The 18,460-nt window shown below is 44.9% G+C and overlaps 1 protein-coding gene across 4 annotated transcripts; it reads right to left on the bottom strand.

Annotated features, from left to right (window-relative positions):
• Nucleotides 1–235: 235 nt before the first annotated feature.
• LOC111977823 (forkhead box protein K2) lies at nucleotides 236–8,237 on the bottom strand. Of its 4 annotated transcripts, none has more exons than XM_024007527.2 (9): nucleotides 7,765–8,237; nucleotides 6,189–6,383; nucleotides 3,524–3,674; nucleotides 2,719–2,865; nucleotides 2,206–2,399; nucleotides 1,715–1,917; nucleotides 1,357–1,617; nucleotides 1,037–1,255; nucleotides 236–867 (listed from the first exon to the last, which is right to left on the bottom strand). In XM_024007527.2, the coding sequence occupies exons 1-9, from the start codon at nucleotides 8,043–8,045 to the stop codon at nucleotides 653–655; spliced, it is 1,866 nt and encodes a 621-aa protein (XP_023863295.1). In that variant the 5' UTR covers nucleotides 8,046–8,237; the 3' UTR covers nucleotides 236–652. The 4 variants fall into 4 exon arrangements, with proteins under 4 accessions (XP_023863295.1, XP_023863296.1, XP_023863297.1 ...); XM_024007528.2 differs by having other exon boundaries at nucleotides 236–864; XM_024007529.2 differs by having other exon boundaries at nucleotides 1,037–1,234.
• Between the last annotated feature and the right edge of the window lie 10,223 nt (nucleotides 8,238–18,460).

Here is an 18,460-nt window from a genome sequence, read left to right as displayed (position 1 = left end):
TTACTAACATGTCTGTGCCTTGGAAAACGGGTGGTACACTCAAAGACGATCCTAGGATACACGTGTACAACAAAATACGACATCTCTACTCACTCACGACTGCTTTAGGTAGGTCGACATGAAGGCTAGCTGCCAGAGATACAGGGAATGGTTCCACACACACTTCCCTTTAGGGAATACACTACTGTTAACGGTCGTTGAAGTCATTTCTTTCCAAATATTAAGAACTTGTCTATCATGCTGCCGGGATGACGCCATTGGCTGCATCCCTCCATTGGGGGCGTGTCCTGGGTAGAAACTGACAGGGGAACCTACCAATCAGCAGTGGAAGCCTTGGTGATTCTGGTAGTCTAGAGTTCCTTTTTCATTTTGTTAACTATTTTTTAAATAACTTATATATGAAGGGTTACCGTGCTTCTCTTAAGGTTGAGTCTCTCCAAAACAGCGTCACCGCTTTAGCAACTTAATTTGCCTTCTCTTTTTGAATGATTATTTTCCTATTTTTATACTAACTGGGTGAGTGGTCTGTTTACTGGTCACACGCTATGTATCTCTTTCCTCCCTTTGAGTAGATGATCAACGTGATTTAGAGTGGGAGTCAGGTCGGGGGGAGAACAGAGAGGGGGCCCATTGAAGAGAGGGGTCAGGACCTCTAGTCATCGCTGGCCTTTTCACTAACCCCATTCTCCTCGTCTCTGTTTGTGTGCGAGTTGTTGTTTACAGCGGGGATAATGCTCTCGCCCCCCTCTTCCATTTTGACTCTCTTGGGTTCGGAGTGGTCGGCCAGCTCCCCGTTCCGCCTCTTGGTTGGCAGTGATGCAGAGGCCGAGGCGTGGGCTGCCAACAGGTGGAGGGGGTTCACCACTGCTGAGAGGAGAGAGAGTTTTACTACTGGATTCATGGCAACCCTGACATAAACAAGCATTACTGAGAGAAAAGGCAGGTAATTTTAGACAAGTCATTGCAATCATGTGCCATTTTTTTTTTTTTTTTACAAGCATCATGGGTGTTAGGTGCCATCTTGAGTGTGTCTCACCTGTGTTAGCAGCAGTAGTAATTGGGATCAGGCGAGTCCCGTTCTGTGTGATGGTCTTGATAGGAAGCCGATGCTGGCCCAGGGGGGCCTGCTGCAAGATGGTAACCGTTGTTAGGGGCGTGGCCTGGGAGGTCTGGATGATGCGATTGGCCCTGCCTATAGAGGAAGCAGTGACGGCTGGGACCGGCTCCACTTTGACTGGTTGAAMAGAGACAAACACTGAGATACATGACTACAGTTTTTCATTTATAAAGGGACTGGTACAGCAAAGAAAATGTACATTTGACTGTAAATCTATATGCCAAACTTTGTCTCCTCACCTTTGACCCCATTGTGGTCTCCCCCTCCGTTCTCCTGCAGTTCTGTCTTTACCGTAACGACAGAGTTCTGTGTAGCACCAATAGTAGCCATGGTGACCATCGGGATCTGTTGGAGTACATGCACCGTCTGCATGACGGGGGCGGAGCTTACAGCTGTTGTCATGACGGGCGTTGCCATGGTGTAGGTAACAGGCTTCATGGTAGTCTGGGGTAACTGTCGCTGCACGGCYATCAGCACCGGCTGGCTGTTTAGAGGGGAGCCTATCAGAGACAAGTATCAGAGGTCAGACAGGAAGTGGAGTTGTTAACCACCCACCAACACAGTTGAAACAACAACCTCCAACATAACATAACTCACCAGGAGCATTCTGAGCGAACTGGGCCTCCTGGATGACTGCTAGTTTGGGCTGTAGGGCAGTGGCTGTGGTGGGAGCTATGGCCCGGGCTGGCTCTGGGTCCATGGGCACAGGGGAACCCTCCCTGGATAGGCTTTCCGGGGACTGCACACCACTGGAGTGGGCCGACAGTCCCCCTGTGTGGCTAGGAGAGGCAGGGGCACTCCTGAAGGGACAACAGCAGGAAGACTATTAGAATGATTAGCAAATGTGAGTGTACGTTCATCTTTGTGTTCTGCATGCCAAAAAGAAACATCCTACCCAGAGCCCATTGAATAATTTAGAGCACAGTGTCCCAGACAGAGAAATAATTCTCTACCTGCACTGCCTAACTGAGCCCACAGGGGGTAGTGGTGAGTTAATATACTGCTGGAGAACTGCATGCCATTTCAAACTARAGTATATACGAGAGTGAAATATAGGAGCATGTGACTTCTAGTGAGAACTYTTTTACCTGGATGAGAGGGGGCCTAGTGGGGTCCTGAAGCAGGGTACCCCCCTGGGCCTGCGCTTCCTGAACGCCTGTTCACACAGCTTGCCCTCTGATGAAGGGTCGATCCTCCAGAACGATCCCTTACCCGGCTCCTCCTGAGACCGAGCCACTTTGATGAAGTAGCGGTTGAGAGACAAGTTGTGACGGATTGAGTTCTAGAACACAGTAGACAGAGTATTCATGACAATGGGAAGGTTATGGCGGATTGAGATTCTACAACACAGTAGAGAGACATYGTGAGAATGGATGGAATTATAGACAGAAAGAGAGAGCGAGAGAAACAATAGATGAGATTCTAGAACAGAAAGATATAACTGTTATAGAGTTCAGTTCAAAACCATGAGAGAGACAGGTTGTAATGGATAACGTGAGACTGGATAACTTAGGAAGATTGCCGTTTACGTAGATGTCAGTGTGTCTCATTCTAAGAGAAATATACCACAGCGGGATGAAATACAGGGTGGATTCACCGACCTGCCAGCCTTTGTCTGCGGTCCTGTAGTACGGGTAGTTCTTAGTGATGTGTGTGTAAATCCCATTCAGAGTCAGCTGCTTGTCGGGGGCCATGGTGATAGCCTGGACTATTAGTTGTGCATAGGAATACGGTGGCTTGGAGTCATCCTGAGGACAGAACAAATGAGAAAGCATTTTATTTCATGCTACAGATATTTGATTKGATTTATGCTACGATTGATGTGTGTGTCTTGCATGTGTTTATCTGGGTCATTAAAAAGGTTCGAGGGTTCGGTTTTGTGAGAACATGTTTTCAGCTTCATGTTAGTTGGAAAACAAGTAGAGTTATAGTTCGCCGGGATTTGTCACTCCAAAGTCTACATTTTCCTTCAATAAGTAACCCATCCCAGAGAACCAAAACAAAACCAATCTTTTTTTCCCATCACCCTGGGTTCTACCTCTAAAGACAATGGAGTCAGGGGTGTGTTCAGGACGGTGCCACATTACAGAACACGGAGATAGAAACGAATTGGGTAGAATTGATAGGACTGTCAGGCAAAACAGGGATTTGTTTAGCTCTATTAGTCTCATTTCTATATTCAACGTTCTGAACGCTTCACTTGTTCACCGGTTCATCCCAGCACTGGGGGAAAACCTCAACAGTCTACAGTGGAATCCTCTCATCTTCTTTCCTTCATTGACAATGCTCTGTAACAGATGGACAGGTCTCTCATTTGACTTCAATTATAATGCTTTGACTGACCTCTTCATATCAGTGTGGAGGAGAGGAAGCCACTTTGGGACTATTGGGATGCTGGTGTCTCACCTTGGGGCTGTCTCCTCCCGAGCCGTCCTTTTCGTCTGATTGGGAGTTCTCATTGATGAGGTCAGCGGTCAGTGCGCGGCCCATCCTATAGCCAGACAGACCCGCCCCTCGGGGACTTGACGGACAGGAGTTTGGACAGGAGTTGGCAGCACTGTTGGGGCGAGAAACAATTTAACGGTGAGACTGAGTGGGAGAGACTGTGGTTTGGTGATGAACAAGGGAATCCTGCGATGGCAGAAAAGATCTCAGATCCAACAAGCATCCAAGACACCTAACCCATAGTGTCTGAAACTTCCTCTGGTGGCGCAGTATGTACAGTGCCTTCGGAAAGTATTCAGACATTCACCTTTTCCACATTTTGTTAAGTTACAGTCTTATTCTAAAATGTATTAAATAAATCCTAAGCAATTTACAAACAAAAATAAAAAGCAAAAATACCTTATTTACCTAAGTATTCAGACCCTTTGCTATGAGACTCAAAATTTTGCTCCTTGAGATGTTTCTACAACTTGGAGTGCACCTGTGGTAAATTCAATTGATTGGACATGATTTAGAAAGGCAATCGCCTGTCTATATAAGGTCCCACAGTTGACAGTGCATGTCAGAGCAAAAACCAAGCCATGAGGTTGAAGGAATTGTCCATAGAGCTCAGAGACAGGACTGTGTCGAGGCACAGACCTGAGGAAGGGTACAAAAAAAAAAGTCTGCAGTATCGAAGGTCCCCAAGAACACAGTGGCCTCCATCATTCTTAAACGGAATAATTTTGAACCAGCCTTGACCCTTCCTAGAGCTGGCCGCCTGGCCAAACTGAGTAATCGGGGGAGAAGGGCTTTGGTCAGGGAGGTGACTAAGAACCCGATGGTCACTCTGACAGAGCTCGAGAGTCCCTCTGTGGAGATGGGAGAGAACTTTCCAGAAGGACAACCATCTCTGCAGCACTCCACCAATCAGGCCTTTACGTTAGAGTGGCCAGACAGAAGCCACTCCTCAGTGAAATGCACATGATAGCCCACTGAGTTTGCCAAAAGGCACCTAAAGACTCTCAGACCATGAGGAACAAGATTCTCTGGTCTGATGAAACAAAGATTGAACTCTTTTGGCCTGAATGCCAAGTGTCACYTCTGGAGGAAATCTGGCACCATCCCTACGGTGAAGCATAGTGGTGGCAGCATCATGCTGAGGGGATGTTTTTCAGAGGCAGGGACTGGGAGACTAGTCAAGAGCGAGAAAAAGATTAACAGAGCAAAGGACAGAGAGATCCTTGGTGAAAACCTGCCTGAGCGCTCAGGACCCCAGACTGGGGCAAAGGTTCACCTTCCAACAGGACAACGACTCTAAGCACACAGCCAAGACAACGCAGGAGTGCCAAGCTTGTAGCATCATGCCCAAGAAGACTCAAGGCACTGTATAAAACACCTGCTCTTTCCATGACAGACTGACCAGGTGAAAGCTATGATCCCTTATTGATGTCACTTGTTAAATCCACAACAAAATCAGTGTAGACGAAGGGGAGGAGACAGGTTAAAGAATGATTTTTAAGCCTTGAGGCATGGATTGTATATGTGTGCCATTTAGAGGGTGAATGGGCAAGACAAAACATGTAAGTGCCTTTGAACGGAGTATGGTAGTAGGTGCCAGGCGCACCGGTTTGTGTCAAGAACTGCAACACTGCTGGGTTTTTCATGCTCGACAGTTTCCTGTGTGTATCAAGAAGGGTCCACCACCCAAACGACACCCAGCCAACTTGACACAACTGTGGGAAGCATTGGAGTCAACATGGGTCAGCATTCCTGTTGAACGCTTTCGACACCTCGGTGAGTCCATGCCCCGACCAATTGAGGCTATTCTGAGGGCAAAAGGGGGGGAGTGCAACTCAATATTAGGAAGGTGTTCTTAATATGTTTTGTACACTCAGTGTATATGCCAGGAGATAGAGCTGCGACGATAAACCCAAAACGTATCCATACCGAACATTTATCATGGATATTTTACCAATCGATAATAACAATAATTAGCCTTTGAAGGAATGTGAAGTCTTAAATGAAATAAGTCTGCTATTATGGGCTATTGGTAACTGGAAAATTGATAGCTACAACATTCAAAAGTTGTATTAGTAGTTTTAAGGGCAATATTTCAAAAGTTACTGGTGCATATTAATCTTATGAATTTATTGTTCAATTTATCATTATTGTGATAATTCAGTCAATTTATCACAAAATGTATTTTTGTCCATATCTCCCAGCTCTACTAGGAGTATTCACATCTGAGCCTGGAGGTTCGGAGTCTTGCTGTTTTCGAAAATCAGTAGCGGCACTCGCTTTCAGATCCAGATTTGAATAACCCTGCCATCTGCAACGCTCTGCCATCTGCAACGCTCTGCCATCTGCAACGCTCTGCCATCTGCAACGCCCTGCCATCTGCAACGCTCTGCCATCTGCAACGCTCTGCCATCTGCAACGCTCTGCCATCTGCAACGCCCTGCCATCTGCAACGCCCTGCCATCTGCAACGCTCTGCCATCTGCAACGCTCTGCCATCTGCAACGCTTTGATTGTTTCATGGCTCATACTTCACTTCAGTCTCACCTTCCAGATCCAGATTTGAGTAACCCTGCCATCTGCAACGCTCTGATTGTTTCATGGCTCATACTTCACTTCAGTCTCACCTGATGGTGCCGGTGGGTGAGGGCAGGGGGCTTATGAGGTGGGCGATGTTGTCTGGAATGTTGATGGTCAGCGGCGCCATTTGGGGCTGGACGGGCTTTACCGGTGACTCCGACACGTTCCTACGCTCCTTCTTATCGCTGGACAGGGCTGTGAACGTGATCTTGATGTTGGTGCTGGGGAACCGGAGACAGCACCTGGAGAACAGRGAAAGAGAGGGAGGGAGAGAGTCTAAGGACAAAATAGTAGAACCTGCTAAGTACAGGCCATCCACACCTACCCAGACTCCCTCAATAATAATTGTGAGAATGTCTCTTTAATTGGGATCCTGAGTGGCGCAGCAGTCTAAGGCACTGCATCGCAGTATTAGAGGTGTCACTACAGACCCGGGTTCGATCCCGGGCTGTATCACAACTGGCTGTGATCTGGAGTCCCATAGGGCAGCACACAATTGGCCCAGCATTGTCCGGGTTAGGCTGGGGTAGGCTGTCATTGTAAATAATATTTTTTTCCCCTTAACTGACTATTCTAGTTAAATAAAAAAATCAGCATTCTGACTGCAACACGCCAGCAGTGTTGAATGGGTATCAAAACATGCAGAGGCACTCTAATAAGGGCCAGAAGAGTTAGCCTATTAACAGGGTTTATAAATGGAGCTTACATAACAGTTCTTACTTACTATTACATTGGGGTATATTTGGACCATATCATTGGGGTATACTTGGACCATATCATCTGCTATGGGACCAGCTGACTGTGACATAGAACTATTTGACATTTCAGACCAGTAAAACACCACATTTCATTGCACCTTTCCAGTTTATATGACAATAAAACATATATTCAAAAGAATCTGATTTGTTATGGTTTAATATTACTGTGTACCAATCAAGACTATTTCCAAACCCCTATTGCCATTTCCTGCTCAGTTGGTAGAGCATGACACTTGCAACGCCCGGATTGTGGGTTCGATTCCCACGGGGGACCAGTACGAAAAAGTATGACAAATAATATGCCCTCACTACTGTAAGTCCCTCTGGATAAGAGCGTCTGCTAGAATGTAAACAGAAACATCGGGTAACATTTGGGAAAAAAATTAATTCAGCATGATTTACAGCCCATACTGACAATAACAAAACACGGGGCAGGCTAGTTTCTTTGTACATTATCCTGTGCAAACATTGCAACACATCCGCCTAGAAACCAAGCTYACATTTCGCCAAAGCATGGCCCATTGCACAAGTACAGCTAACCTTAGCTACATACGTTTTCCACCGTAAACACGTTTTGATAGCAAGAAATATGTATACAGACATAACTATGCCAACTCAGTACCTAGATACGCACGCTTAGTAATGTTAAATTACAAAAAAAAATGTGTTTGTGCTTCGCGTAACCCTTTTATGCAAACAAAGCCAGCGTTACCAGCGGCTCGCTGTGTGGACAGGCGCCGGGTGTTTGTTACAACACGTGCGGCGGCCAGGGAACAAAACAATAACAACGCGAGGTCAGACTATCATCACCTTTACCTTAGCGGTTCTACCGCGACATAAAATGTAAAATACTACCCCATCTTACATTCGTGGGAGCTGCAGAGGTGGAGCCCCTCGTCTCTGGAACACCCCATCAACAAATACCCCGTTTTTGCCGAGGCATCGYAGGTAGAATTCCCCGCTACCGGTCCCATCTTCACCCGCGGTGAAAATTTCGAGGTGCCGGCGAGAGATGAAGCTAGAGTGGCCCATGCTGACGTCCACCGAGCCCTGCGATGAGTTCCGTCCGATGGTCGCCGACCTCTTCTTCATCAGGTATTCGAATTCTCGGCCCTCAAGCCGGGCGACTGCCGACCCCATCGCCATCTTCTTGATGGTTCTAATGTTGAGGCTGTGTGCGGAAAAATTGAATTGGAGAGGACTTTAAATTTGGCAGAGTTGAGAATTTCAGAGATTTCGTAAAAGGGAATCCAATTTTAAACCGAGAATAATTTGGACAGGAACGTGCCAGATCGGGGACACAGCAGCTCCGACACACCGCCGCGACAGAGAGAAAGAGAAAAGACAACAGCCAACCAATGGAGGCCAAATGGGAGGAAAYGAGGTGACTGATAGCTCAACGACCCAATCCCTTCAAAGACTGGGTAGGGAGATACACATTGTTTACCAATGACAGCCAAAATATAAATAGAATGTAAAAAATCACGGTTGGTTGCACTGTAGGTTGAAGCGCATATCGATGGCTGAATGTAAACGATGGAATCTGATATTTACGGAATGGATTGTAGATTTGTAGATTCATGAAGGGGTAGTTCACCCAAATTACAAATTGGTTTCCTCATCAAATGTTATTTGTCACATTCACTGAACATTCACTGAACAAAATAGACTCTTAACCAACAATGCAGAGTTTCTTAAAAAGTAAGTAAGTACAATTTGCTAAATAAACTAAAGGAAAAAGAGTAGCATGTAAATAAACTCAGCCAAAAAAAAAAACGTCCTCTCACTGTCAACTGCATTTATTTTCAGCAAACTTAACATGTGTAAGTATTTGTATGAACATAACAAGATTCAACAACTGAGACATAAACTGAACAACTTCCAGACATGTGACAAACATAAATGGAATAATGTGTCCCTGAACAAAGGGGGGGGTTCAAAATCAAAAGTAACAGTCAGTATCTGGTGTGGCCACCAGCTGCATTAAGTACTGCAGTGCATCTCCTCCTCATGGACTGCACCAGATTTGTCAGTTCTTGCTGTGAGATGTTACCCCACTCTTCCACCAAGGCACCTGCAAGTTCCCGGTCATTTCTGGGGGGAATGGCCCTAGCCCTCACACTCTGATCCGACAGGTCCCAGACGTGCTCAATGGGATTGAGATCCGGMCTCTTCGCTAGCCATGGCAGAACACTGACATTCKTGTCTTGCATAAAATCACGCACAGAACAAGCAGTATGGCTGGTGGCATTGTCATGCTGGAGGGTCATGTCAGGATGAGCCTGCAGGAAGGTACCACATGAGGGAGGAGGATGTCTTCCCTGTAACACACAGCACACAGACCCTCCACCTCCAAATCGATCCCGCTCCAGTGTACAGGCCTCGGTGTAACGCTCATTCCTTCAACGATAAACGCGAATCCGACCATCACCCCTGGTGAGACAAAACCGCGACMCGTCAGTGAAGAGCACTTTTTGCCTGTCCTGTCTGGTCCAGTGACGGTGGGTTTGTGCCCATAGGCAACGTTGTTGCCGGTGATGTCTGGTGAGGACCTGCCTTACAACAGGCCTACAAGCCCTCAGTCCAGCATCTTTCAGCCTATTGCGGACAGTCTGAGCATTGATGGAGGGATTGTGCGTTCCTAGTGTAACTCGGGCAGTTGTTGTTGCCATCCTGTACCTGTCCCGCAGGTGTGATGTTCGGATGTACCGATCATGTACAGGTGTTGTTACACGTGGTCTGCCACTGCGAGGACGATCAGCTGTCCGTCCTCTCTCCCTGTAGCGCTGTCTTAGGCGTCTCACAGTACGGACTTTGCAATTTATTGCCCTGGCCACATCTGCAGTCCTCATGCCTCCTTGCAGCATGCCTAAGGCACGTTCACGCAGATGAGCAGGGACCCTGGGCATCTTTCTTTTGGTGTTTTTCAGAGTCAGTAGAAATGCCTCTTTAGTGTCCTAAGTTTTCCTAACTGTGACCTTAATTGCCTACCGTCTGTAAGCTGTTCGTGTCTTAACGACCATTCCACAGGTGCATGTTCATTAATTGTTTATGGTTCATTGAAGAAGCATGGGAAACAGTGTTTAAACCCTTTATTTTTTTTTACAAATAATCTTTGAAAGACAGGGTCCTGAAAAAGGGACGTTTATTTTTTTGCTGAGTTTACAAGGGGTACCGGTACCAAGTCAATGTGCAGGGGTACGGGTTAGTTGAGGTAATATGTACATGTAGGTAGGGGTAAAGTGACTATGCATAGAAAATAAACAGAGAGTAGCAATAGCGTGTTTGAAGAGTGTGAAGGAAGGAATGTGTGTGTCTGTCTGTGTGTGTGTGTGTGTTAGAGTCATTGTAGCATGTGTGTGGTTAGAGTCCAGTGAGTGTACATCTAGCCAGTGCAAGAGACTCAGTGCAAAACTGTCACGCACTGATCTGTTTCACCTGTGCTTGTCTCCACCCCCCTCCAGGTGTCGCCCATCTTCCCAATTATCCCCTGTGTATTTATACCTGTGTTCTCTGTTTGTTGCCAGTTTGTCTTGTTTGTTCAAGCTTACCAGTGGTTTTCCTGTCAGCTCCTGTCTTTTTCCATGCCTCTCTTTTCTCAGCCTCCTGGTTTTTGACCTTTGCCTGTGCCGACCCTGTACCCGCCCGCCTTACCTCTCTTCCTGTCCCTGAGCCTGCCTGCCATCCTGTACCTTTGCTCTACCCTGGATTGTCAACCCCTGCCTGCCTTGACCGGTCTGTTCCTGCCCCTGTTGRTACAATAAACATTGTTACTTCGACAGTCTGCATCTGGGTCTTACCTTGATTCCTGATACAAAACAAGAATAGATTGTAATAAAATAAGGAGGTAAATGCAGATAGTCCTGGTTGCCATTTGATTAACTCTTCAGCAGTCTTATGGTTTGGGGATAGAAGCTGTTAAGGAGCCTTTTGGTCCCAGACTTGATACCGCTTGCAGAGAGAGTCTATGACTAGGGTGGCTGGAGTCTTTGACCATTTTTAAGGCCTTCCTCTGACACCGCCTGGTATAGAGGTCCTGGATTGAAGGGAGCTCGGCCCCAGTGATGTACTGGGGCGTACCCACTACCCTCTGTTGCGCCTTGCAGTCGGATGCCAAGCAGTTGCCATACGAAGCGATGATGCAACCAGTCAGGATGCTCTCGATGGTGCAGCTTTAGAACTTTTTGAGCATCTGAAGATCCATGACAAAGCTTTTCAGCCTCCTGAGGGGGAATAGGTGTTGTCGTGCCCTCCTCACGACTGTGTTGGTGTGTTTAGACCATGAAAGGTCCTTGGTGATGTGGACACCAAGGAACTTGAAGCTCTCAACCTTCTCCACGACAGCCCCGTCGATGTGAATGGGGGAATTGCTGCAGTGAGTATTCTAGTCTAGGGTAGCCATGCTATTGTATAGATCAACTTTACATCATTCAGACTCTTATGCTGGGAGCAACATGAGAGGAGGGAGAGTCGTTTGGGTCATCCAGTCTAGTGCCTTCATGTGTTCATGTGCTAGTCAGATCTAGTAAACTTAGAAAGATCCCACTTGCTAACTTGTTGTAGAAAGATGGTCTCGAGTTTCCCACTTGGGAAACATCAGAATAAACCAATAGGAAGCTCTACGCAAATAATTTACGTTCATTATGATAGTGTTCCCCTACTCAGACATTGCATGCATCAACCAATGGTTGCGAGCCACATCATCGACTGTGCCATAGGGCACTAGGTTGCTTTAATATATGATTTGGTTAGCTGATATATAAAATACCTTTCCAGGCGTTGTAAGATCTGGCAACAGCAAGTCTGAGCAGAGGAACACAAAGTCAAAAGAATCATGAAACTCCTGTCAATTTGGTGAACGGCCTATGTTCTATCAGTGGGTAAAATAAAAATGTTCCTCCTGATTTTAACTTCTAAGTGGTCCATCTGTTAAATCATGAAATTGTGTAGGAAAGCGTCATAGCTACATAATCCTCGTCACTGGAGATAGGGGATAACACACTAATCACATTTCATACTGCTTTTAAAACAATTACCTGCACAGCAGATCGCCAAATCAGCCAATCGATGGTATGAGCATACTGTCTGGAACACATCCATCTGTTTATATCGGCATGACAACATATATATTTTGCTTAGATGTATTCAATCTAAACAGTGCTCCAAATTATTCAACTCAATTTCTCCTTCAAGTACCATGTTGCAATGTGCCCTGTATACAGTGGCGTGTATTCATGGATGCCAAGGGAAGCCAAGCTTCTCCCAAAAAATTGACCAATAAAAATAATACAAATGATAAAATCATTTATTGTTCATCTCTTTGTGGTTCATCATTTTCCTTCAATATGCAAGAGGCTGAATGTATCTCACCGGAGAAAGCAGACAAGCGAGCGAAACAGCGCCCCTCTGTCTCTGTATGTGTAGCCCATCTATCTGATGCTGTCTGGTCAAAAAGAGTATGACATTGTTGCCTCCCATAGCATTGAATGCAAGGGAAGCCAGCGCGCATTTGGCCACTATGGATAAAAAAATAAAATGACACAATAATAGCCAATCAGCGTTGAGTTAAACTAACTGAACTCTACGGTGAATGGTCCTGGCGCACCCCAAAAAAAGTATCAAGGGAAGCCAGCTTGGGTTTGGCTTCACGCCAATCACATCATATCAAAAGTCAAATGTGAAATGTTGCATGTCTTTGTGTTGTTGTCCTCCGGTGTCTAGCTAGCTAGCTAAAATTGTCCCTTTCCTAAATTAGCCATGGATGGAGATAGGGATTTGGACTTGTGGTTTTACTTAATTCTCCATACTGGTCAATGATTATGACGGTGATTCTGATACAACCATAAATTCATACATTGCTGTACCCCTGGCCTGAGAGGATGGAAGTCCAATATGTAGCTAGATGTAGAAGGCTAATGTTAACTAGCTGGCTAATCGTTGCTCATGAAAGGAAATCAGGCTAGAAAGCAAGCATTTTAGCCAGGTAGCCTAGGACAACAWCAACTAAAAGCGTGTACTGTATGACAAAGTGACAGACCATTTCYGCAACATGAAAGAGAGGAGGATGGCATTGGCGTTTCTCTAGAAGTAGGGTGAGTCAACATGTTTTTTTCTACTTACGCACACACAGACATACACACACACACACAGACACACACACACACAGTACTATGGACAGCCACATCCTATTTAGATTATGTTGATTGGACTAAATTGCTTTGGGAATCTTTTTGTTGTCACTGTGTTAGATTAAACAGAGGTGATTTGATGGTGTTGGAATGTTGTAGTTGAAATGGTGCTGGAATATTCGAGGCAGCTCCTGTTTTCTTTGTGACTTGCGTAACATTCTGGTGTTTGTTTAGTAGTCCGAAAATGTCCCAAAAAATGTACAAGCTGTGTAGGTCATGTAACTGTTTGTTACATGCATATGCTTTGTGGACTTTAGGAGACAGATGTTGCTCTCCGGTTTTGTGATGAAACAAAGGTGTGGTTGAATTCATTCTGTCACTGTGTCTTCTTATTGTCTCTGCTTTAGGCCTATATATTACGGTGTCAAGGCGGATGAACTAACAGGTTATAGAGCAAACAACACAGTTATCACAACACAGGTTGTAAAATGGCATTTTTTCCCCTTGGCTTGGTTTCCCCAGTGATTTTACCCACGCTCTGCTACTACATGTGTGTCTGTGGGAAATGTGGGAAAGGGACGTTGTTGCCATAGCAACAGTCTGCACTTGCTCTGGGCAGAGAGGAACTGCATGTTGAACTAGGTGAGATAGACTGAAAATTGTTTGCCAGCCAGCCCAGAGAGAGAGAGAGCATTTCATTGTGGGTTTTGTTGTCGACTTGAGCTACACATTTCCACAACATTTTTCACATTGCTACCGGCCTTGTTATAACGACAAAATTAAACATTTGTTAACAGAAAATATTGTTTTCACATATTAGTATTATTTAACAGTTTAACACTGTTCATCATAGGAATTAGTTGTTTTGGGGTGCATTATCCCTTTAACTCCCATAGCACGTGAATGCCGCATAGGCTTTTATGATGTGTTGAAGACAACTCGGGAACTCGGAAATCTCCGACTTCTGACATCAGTTTGTTCATCACAACTGAAAACTGAAAAAAACGAGCTCCAACTGGAAAAATCTTTTGAATGGTCATCCAACTCGGAATTACAAGTTGGAAACTTGGTCATCATCCTAGAGCTCCAACTTCTCTGACCTGTAGATCACTAATGCAGTGTTTAAGACAACTCGGAAACTTGGAATCTCTGATTAAAAATTGTATACTTTGTTTGCGTAGTACTTTCTATTGGTTGATTCTGATATTTTCCAAGTGGGAAACTTTGACCTCATCTTTCTACAACGAATTTCCAATTCGAAAATGTCAGAATTGTCTTTATTGCGGTATGACGTCATGATTCTTTCCTAGTCTGAGCTTATCTTTTTACGAGTTCTCAGTTGTCTTGAACACACCAATAGCCCTCCCTACCTTCAMMCTATGCTCAAACGTAAGGAAAGCTGAGTTCCTTCCCAACTTCAGGCCTACTGTCAGGACAGCTGAGTCCCTTCCTATCTTCAGGCCTACCTTCAGGCTATGCTCAAACGTAAGGAAAGCAGAGTTCCTTTCTACCTTCAGGACAGCTGAGTCCCTTCCTATCTTCAGGCCTACCTTCAGGACAGCTGCATCCCTCCCTACCTTCAGGCCTACTGTCAGGACAGCTGAGTCCCTGACCATCTTGCGAAAATGTCGGAAAACCTATATCTTCAATGAGAATCTTGATGAATCCCACAGCACAGCACAGCCACACAGAGACCGGCGTTTTGAACTCAGTTTAATAGTACTTTTCTGTGGGTGTTTTGTCACAAATTTCCACCTGCAGAAGGACAAAATCAAACAATCCCACACGCTTGCAAATGATTTGTTTTATTCTGTTTAATGTTTAAGCCTTTTGTCAAATAATTTGCTTCAAAAGAACTAACTGCTCTATTTGAAAACGGCAAGATGCTATCTTTACAATGTTTTAGATATTCCCCTCATTAGATCTTGTTCAAAGAAGAGCAGAGATGTGAGCGGTATGTCTTCCCGACAGGCCGCGTTCAAATCCAGATATAAATACTACATAGCGTAAATATATTATGACGCTAATCTGTCACATGACATGCAGAGTGAGGAATTAGACCCAGGTGGCAGTGTGATGTTTTTTTCCCCATGTTCACACTGACACATTTTACTCCAAGGCCAGTCACTATCATGTGTTCTTCCTCTGGAGAACTTTCCTCACGTACAGTATCTTTGTAAAGATCCAGCATGAAAGTAGCTTGTTTCGCAATGGTTGTCCTGAAAAGGTTTAGCTGAATTCCAGCTACTGCCATTTTAGCTACTGCGCATTCTACGCACAGCACTCTGGTGTGATTTCTCCCCTGTGTGGGTCATCATATGTCGGGTCAGCCTAGATTTAACATTGTAGAAWTTCCCACATTCACTGCATGCTATTCCCAGTGTGAACAATATACTCCCTCTCGTGATCTCTCATCCGGTGTATTTTTTAAGCATCAACAAAAGAATAGCCTCTGTCGCTATAGCTGCACTGGCAAAACGATCTACACTGGTGCCTTTTTAAGAATCTTGGGTCTCTACTGCATTTTCAAAACACAGCGCACTGGTATGATTTCTCCCTTGTGTGGTTCATAATATGATCGGTTAGGATTGACTTAGGGTAGAAGCATTTCCCACATTCATTGCATTGATGTCCTCTTCCCTGCAGTAACAATCATATGCGTCATCAGTTTTACCTTAAACTTGAAGCATTCACCACATTCATTGCACTGATATATATATACACTACAGTTCAAAAGTTTGGGGTCACTTAGAAATGTCATTTTTTTTTAAAGAAAAGGACATTTTTTGTCCATTAAAATAACATAATATTTATCAGAAATACAGTGTAGACATTGTTAATGTTGTAAATGACTATTGTAGCTGGAAACGGCAGATTTTGAATGGAATATCTACATAGGCGTACAGAGGCCCATTATCAGAAACCATCACTCCTGTGTTCCAATGGCACGTTGTATTAGCTAATCCAAGTTTATCATTTTAAAAGGCTAATTGATTATTAGAAAACCCTTTTGTAATTATATTAGCACAGGTGAAAACTGTTGTGCTAATTAAAGAAGCAATAAAACTGGTCTTCTTTAGACTAGTTGAGTATCTGGAGCATCAGCATTTGTGGGTTCGATTACAGGCTCAAAATGACCAGAAACAAAGACCTTTCTTCTGAAACTTGTCAGTCTATTCTTGTTCTGAGAAATTAAGGCTATTCCATGCGAGAAATTGCCAAGAAACTGAAGATCTCATACAACTCTGTGTACTACTCCCTCCACAGAACAGCACAAACTGGCTCTAACCAGAATAGAAAAGGGGAGTGGGAGGCCCTGGTGCACAACTGAGCAAGAGGACAAGTACATCAGAGTGTCTAGTTTGAGAAACAGACGCCTCACAAGTCCTCAACTGGCAGCTTCATTAAATAGTACCCCGCAAAACACCAGTCTCAACGTCAACAGTGAAGAGGCTACTCCGGGATGCTGGCTTTCTAGGCAYAGTTACAAAGAAAAAGCKATTTTTCTAGGCCTATTGACYCACAGTCYACAGATTATAATTTTCATAACAACATAAACTAGCTTTTTGTAACAGTAACTATAGTCGATACAAACCTGCCCTGTGTAACTTTATCTACGGTTTGAAAACCAAATCCAATACAACAGTTTTTGGGAGGTTTGTTCTCCTTGGAACAGTGAGTTCATCTTACGATTCTTTTATGGTTTTCTCCAGTGGCACGGAGATCTGTCCAGCAGCCGCTACAAAAAGTTCAGTAAGATACTCATGGAAAAACTGTAGTTTGGACATTTCAGATGTAATGCATGGATGTCAAGGAGTTGGACCATTGGCCCCTTGGCCCATTGCCTTCTTCTTCTTCTTCTTCATCGTGTGGTTTTCCCCAAGACTAGATGTTTTGTTGCCTATTGCTGCCTTTCACAGGTCGGACTGTGAATTGCACATTTTGTTCACAAAAAGGAAAAGGGGAATGGAAAAAATAAATTGACCCAACATCTAACCCTATACGTACGCCACTATCCCCAACAAACCCATCCCTTCCCACTACTTTGGCCCTAACAGATTCTACACCAGGTTGTCGGCCTGGGAGGATGGAACCCTCTCAAAATCCACTGTAGTTTTTCTGCAGTAAAACCTCTGACACAGAACAACTACCAAATCAATCTTCTGGGATTTACGTTCCATCTGCGCTGTAGAGTTAATGACCATAGCAATAAACGCCAAGAAGCCAACCATACTAAAGCACAAACTGTTCAGGTCACTCTCTACAGGCCTACTACTCACAGGGACACTCTCAGACTCACAGGGATCCTCTCAGGCTCCCTCACCCTTTTCCCAGCATCCTCTACTTTCCCCATTGCCTCAGCATATGACACTTTCTGCACTGCCCGAACACAGGCAACTTCAAACTGTTTCGTCTCTCTCACCAGACATTTTTGATCCACTGCAACATTGGACACCCTCACAATTGACACGCACAGCTTTTCCGCACCAAAACTACACACTCCTTTGTCCCATGCCCTCCTGCACACTTCTCACATCTCGGAATCTCCCTCCTACACACTGCTGCAACATGACCATGAGCTTGGTATCTGAAACACTGTAATGGGTTCGGAACAAAAGCTCCCCCTGGATAACTGGCATATCTTAGCATGACTTTATCAAGCAAAAGCTCTGCATCAAAATTCTAAAGGAACTCCTGTTCACCACCGGGTCTGCGTCCCGTCAGAAAAACAGCGAGCATCACTGACATTGGGGATCCTCATCATAATTTGTTCCACTTCAACACTCAATGCCACACCAGTAATCACTCCTTCCAGTGGCGCTCTGCTCTGAAGAGCAAAACAAGATAGAGATCTGGTCCCGAGGCACGTAATGCGAAGTGCCCACTCCCTCTGGGTGGAGGACACACAGATAATCAACACTACACTTCTGGATACTTTGACTGAGTTAAGGGTACCCAGATTCTTCTCTACCCAGCCTGATACCACATATGGGTCGGAAAAAAGACATGAATCCACTTTCTCCAAGAATCTTACTCCCACTGGGCCAAAATCATCTCGGGCATTATCCTAATCATTGGGGTGTGGCTTGGAAGTCTTCACCACAGCTGTCGACGCAGGTAGGCCTACATCCTCACTTTCATCAGGTTCGATTTCTGAGCTGTCACTAACCAATTCCATCTCAGGGTTTTTAGGAAAGGAGTATGTAACCATCACTCCCATAGTTGATTCTTACATTAAATTAGTAAGCTTGTATTCAGGAGACGAATGTTTGTACATTTTGTACTTAGCGCCATTCTTTCTGCCTCACGTCCACCCTATTGTGAAAATGCTTCACTCGCCCTTTAGTGAGAATGCCATTGGCTCTTGGCTCCTTGCCTCGCTAGCAGGGTTTCCCAAATTCAGTCCTGGGGACCTCAAGGGGTGCACGTTTT

The sequence above is a fragment of the Salvelinus sp. IW2-2015 genome, linkage group LG18 (genome assembly GCF_002910315.2).
Source record: "Salvelinus sp. IW2-2015 linkage group LG18, ASM291031v2, whole genome shotgun sequence".
Lineage (NCBI taxonomy): Eukaryota > Metazoa > Chordata > Actinopteri > Salmoniformes > Salmonidae > Salvelinus > Salvelinus sp. IW2-2015.
This window is presented reverse-complemented; position numbering and strand designations above follow the sequence as displayed.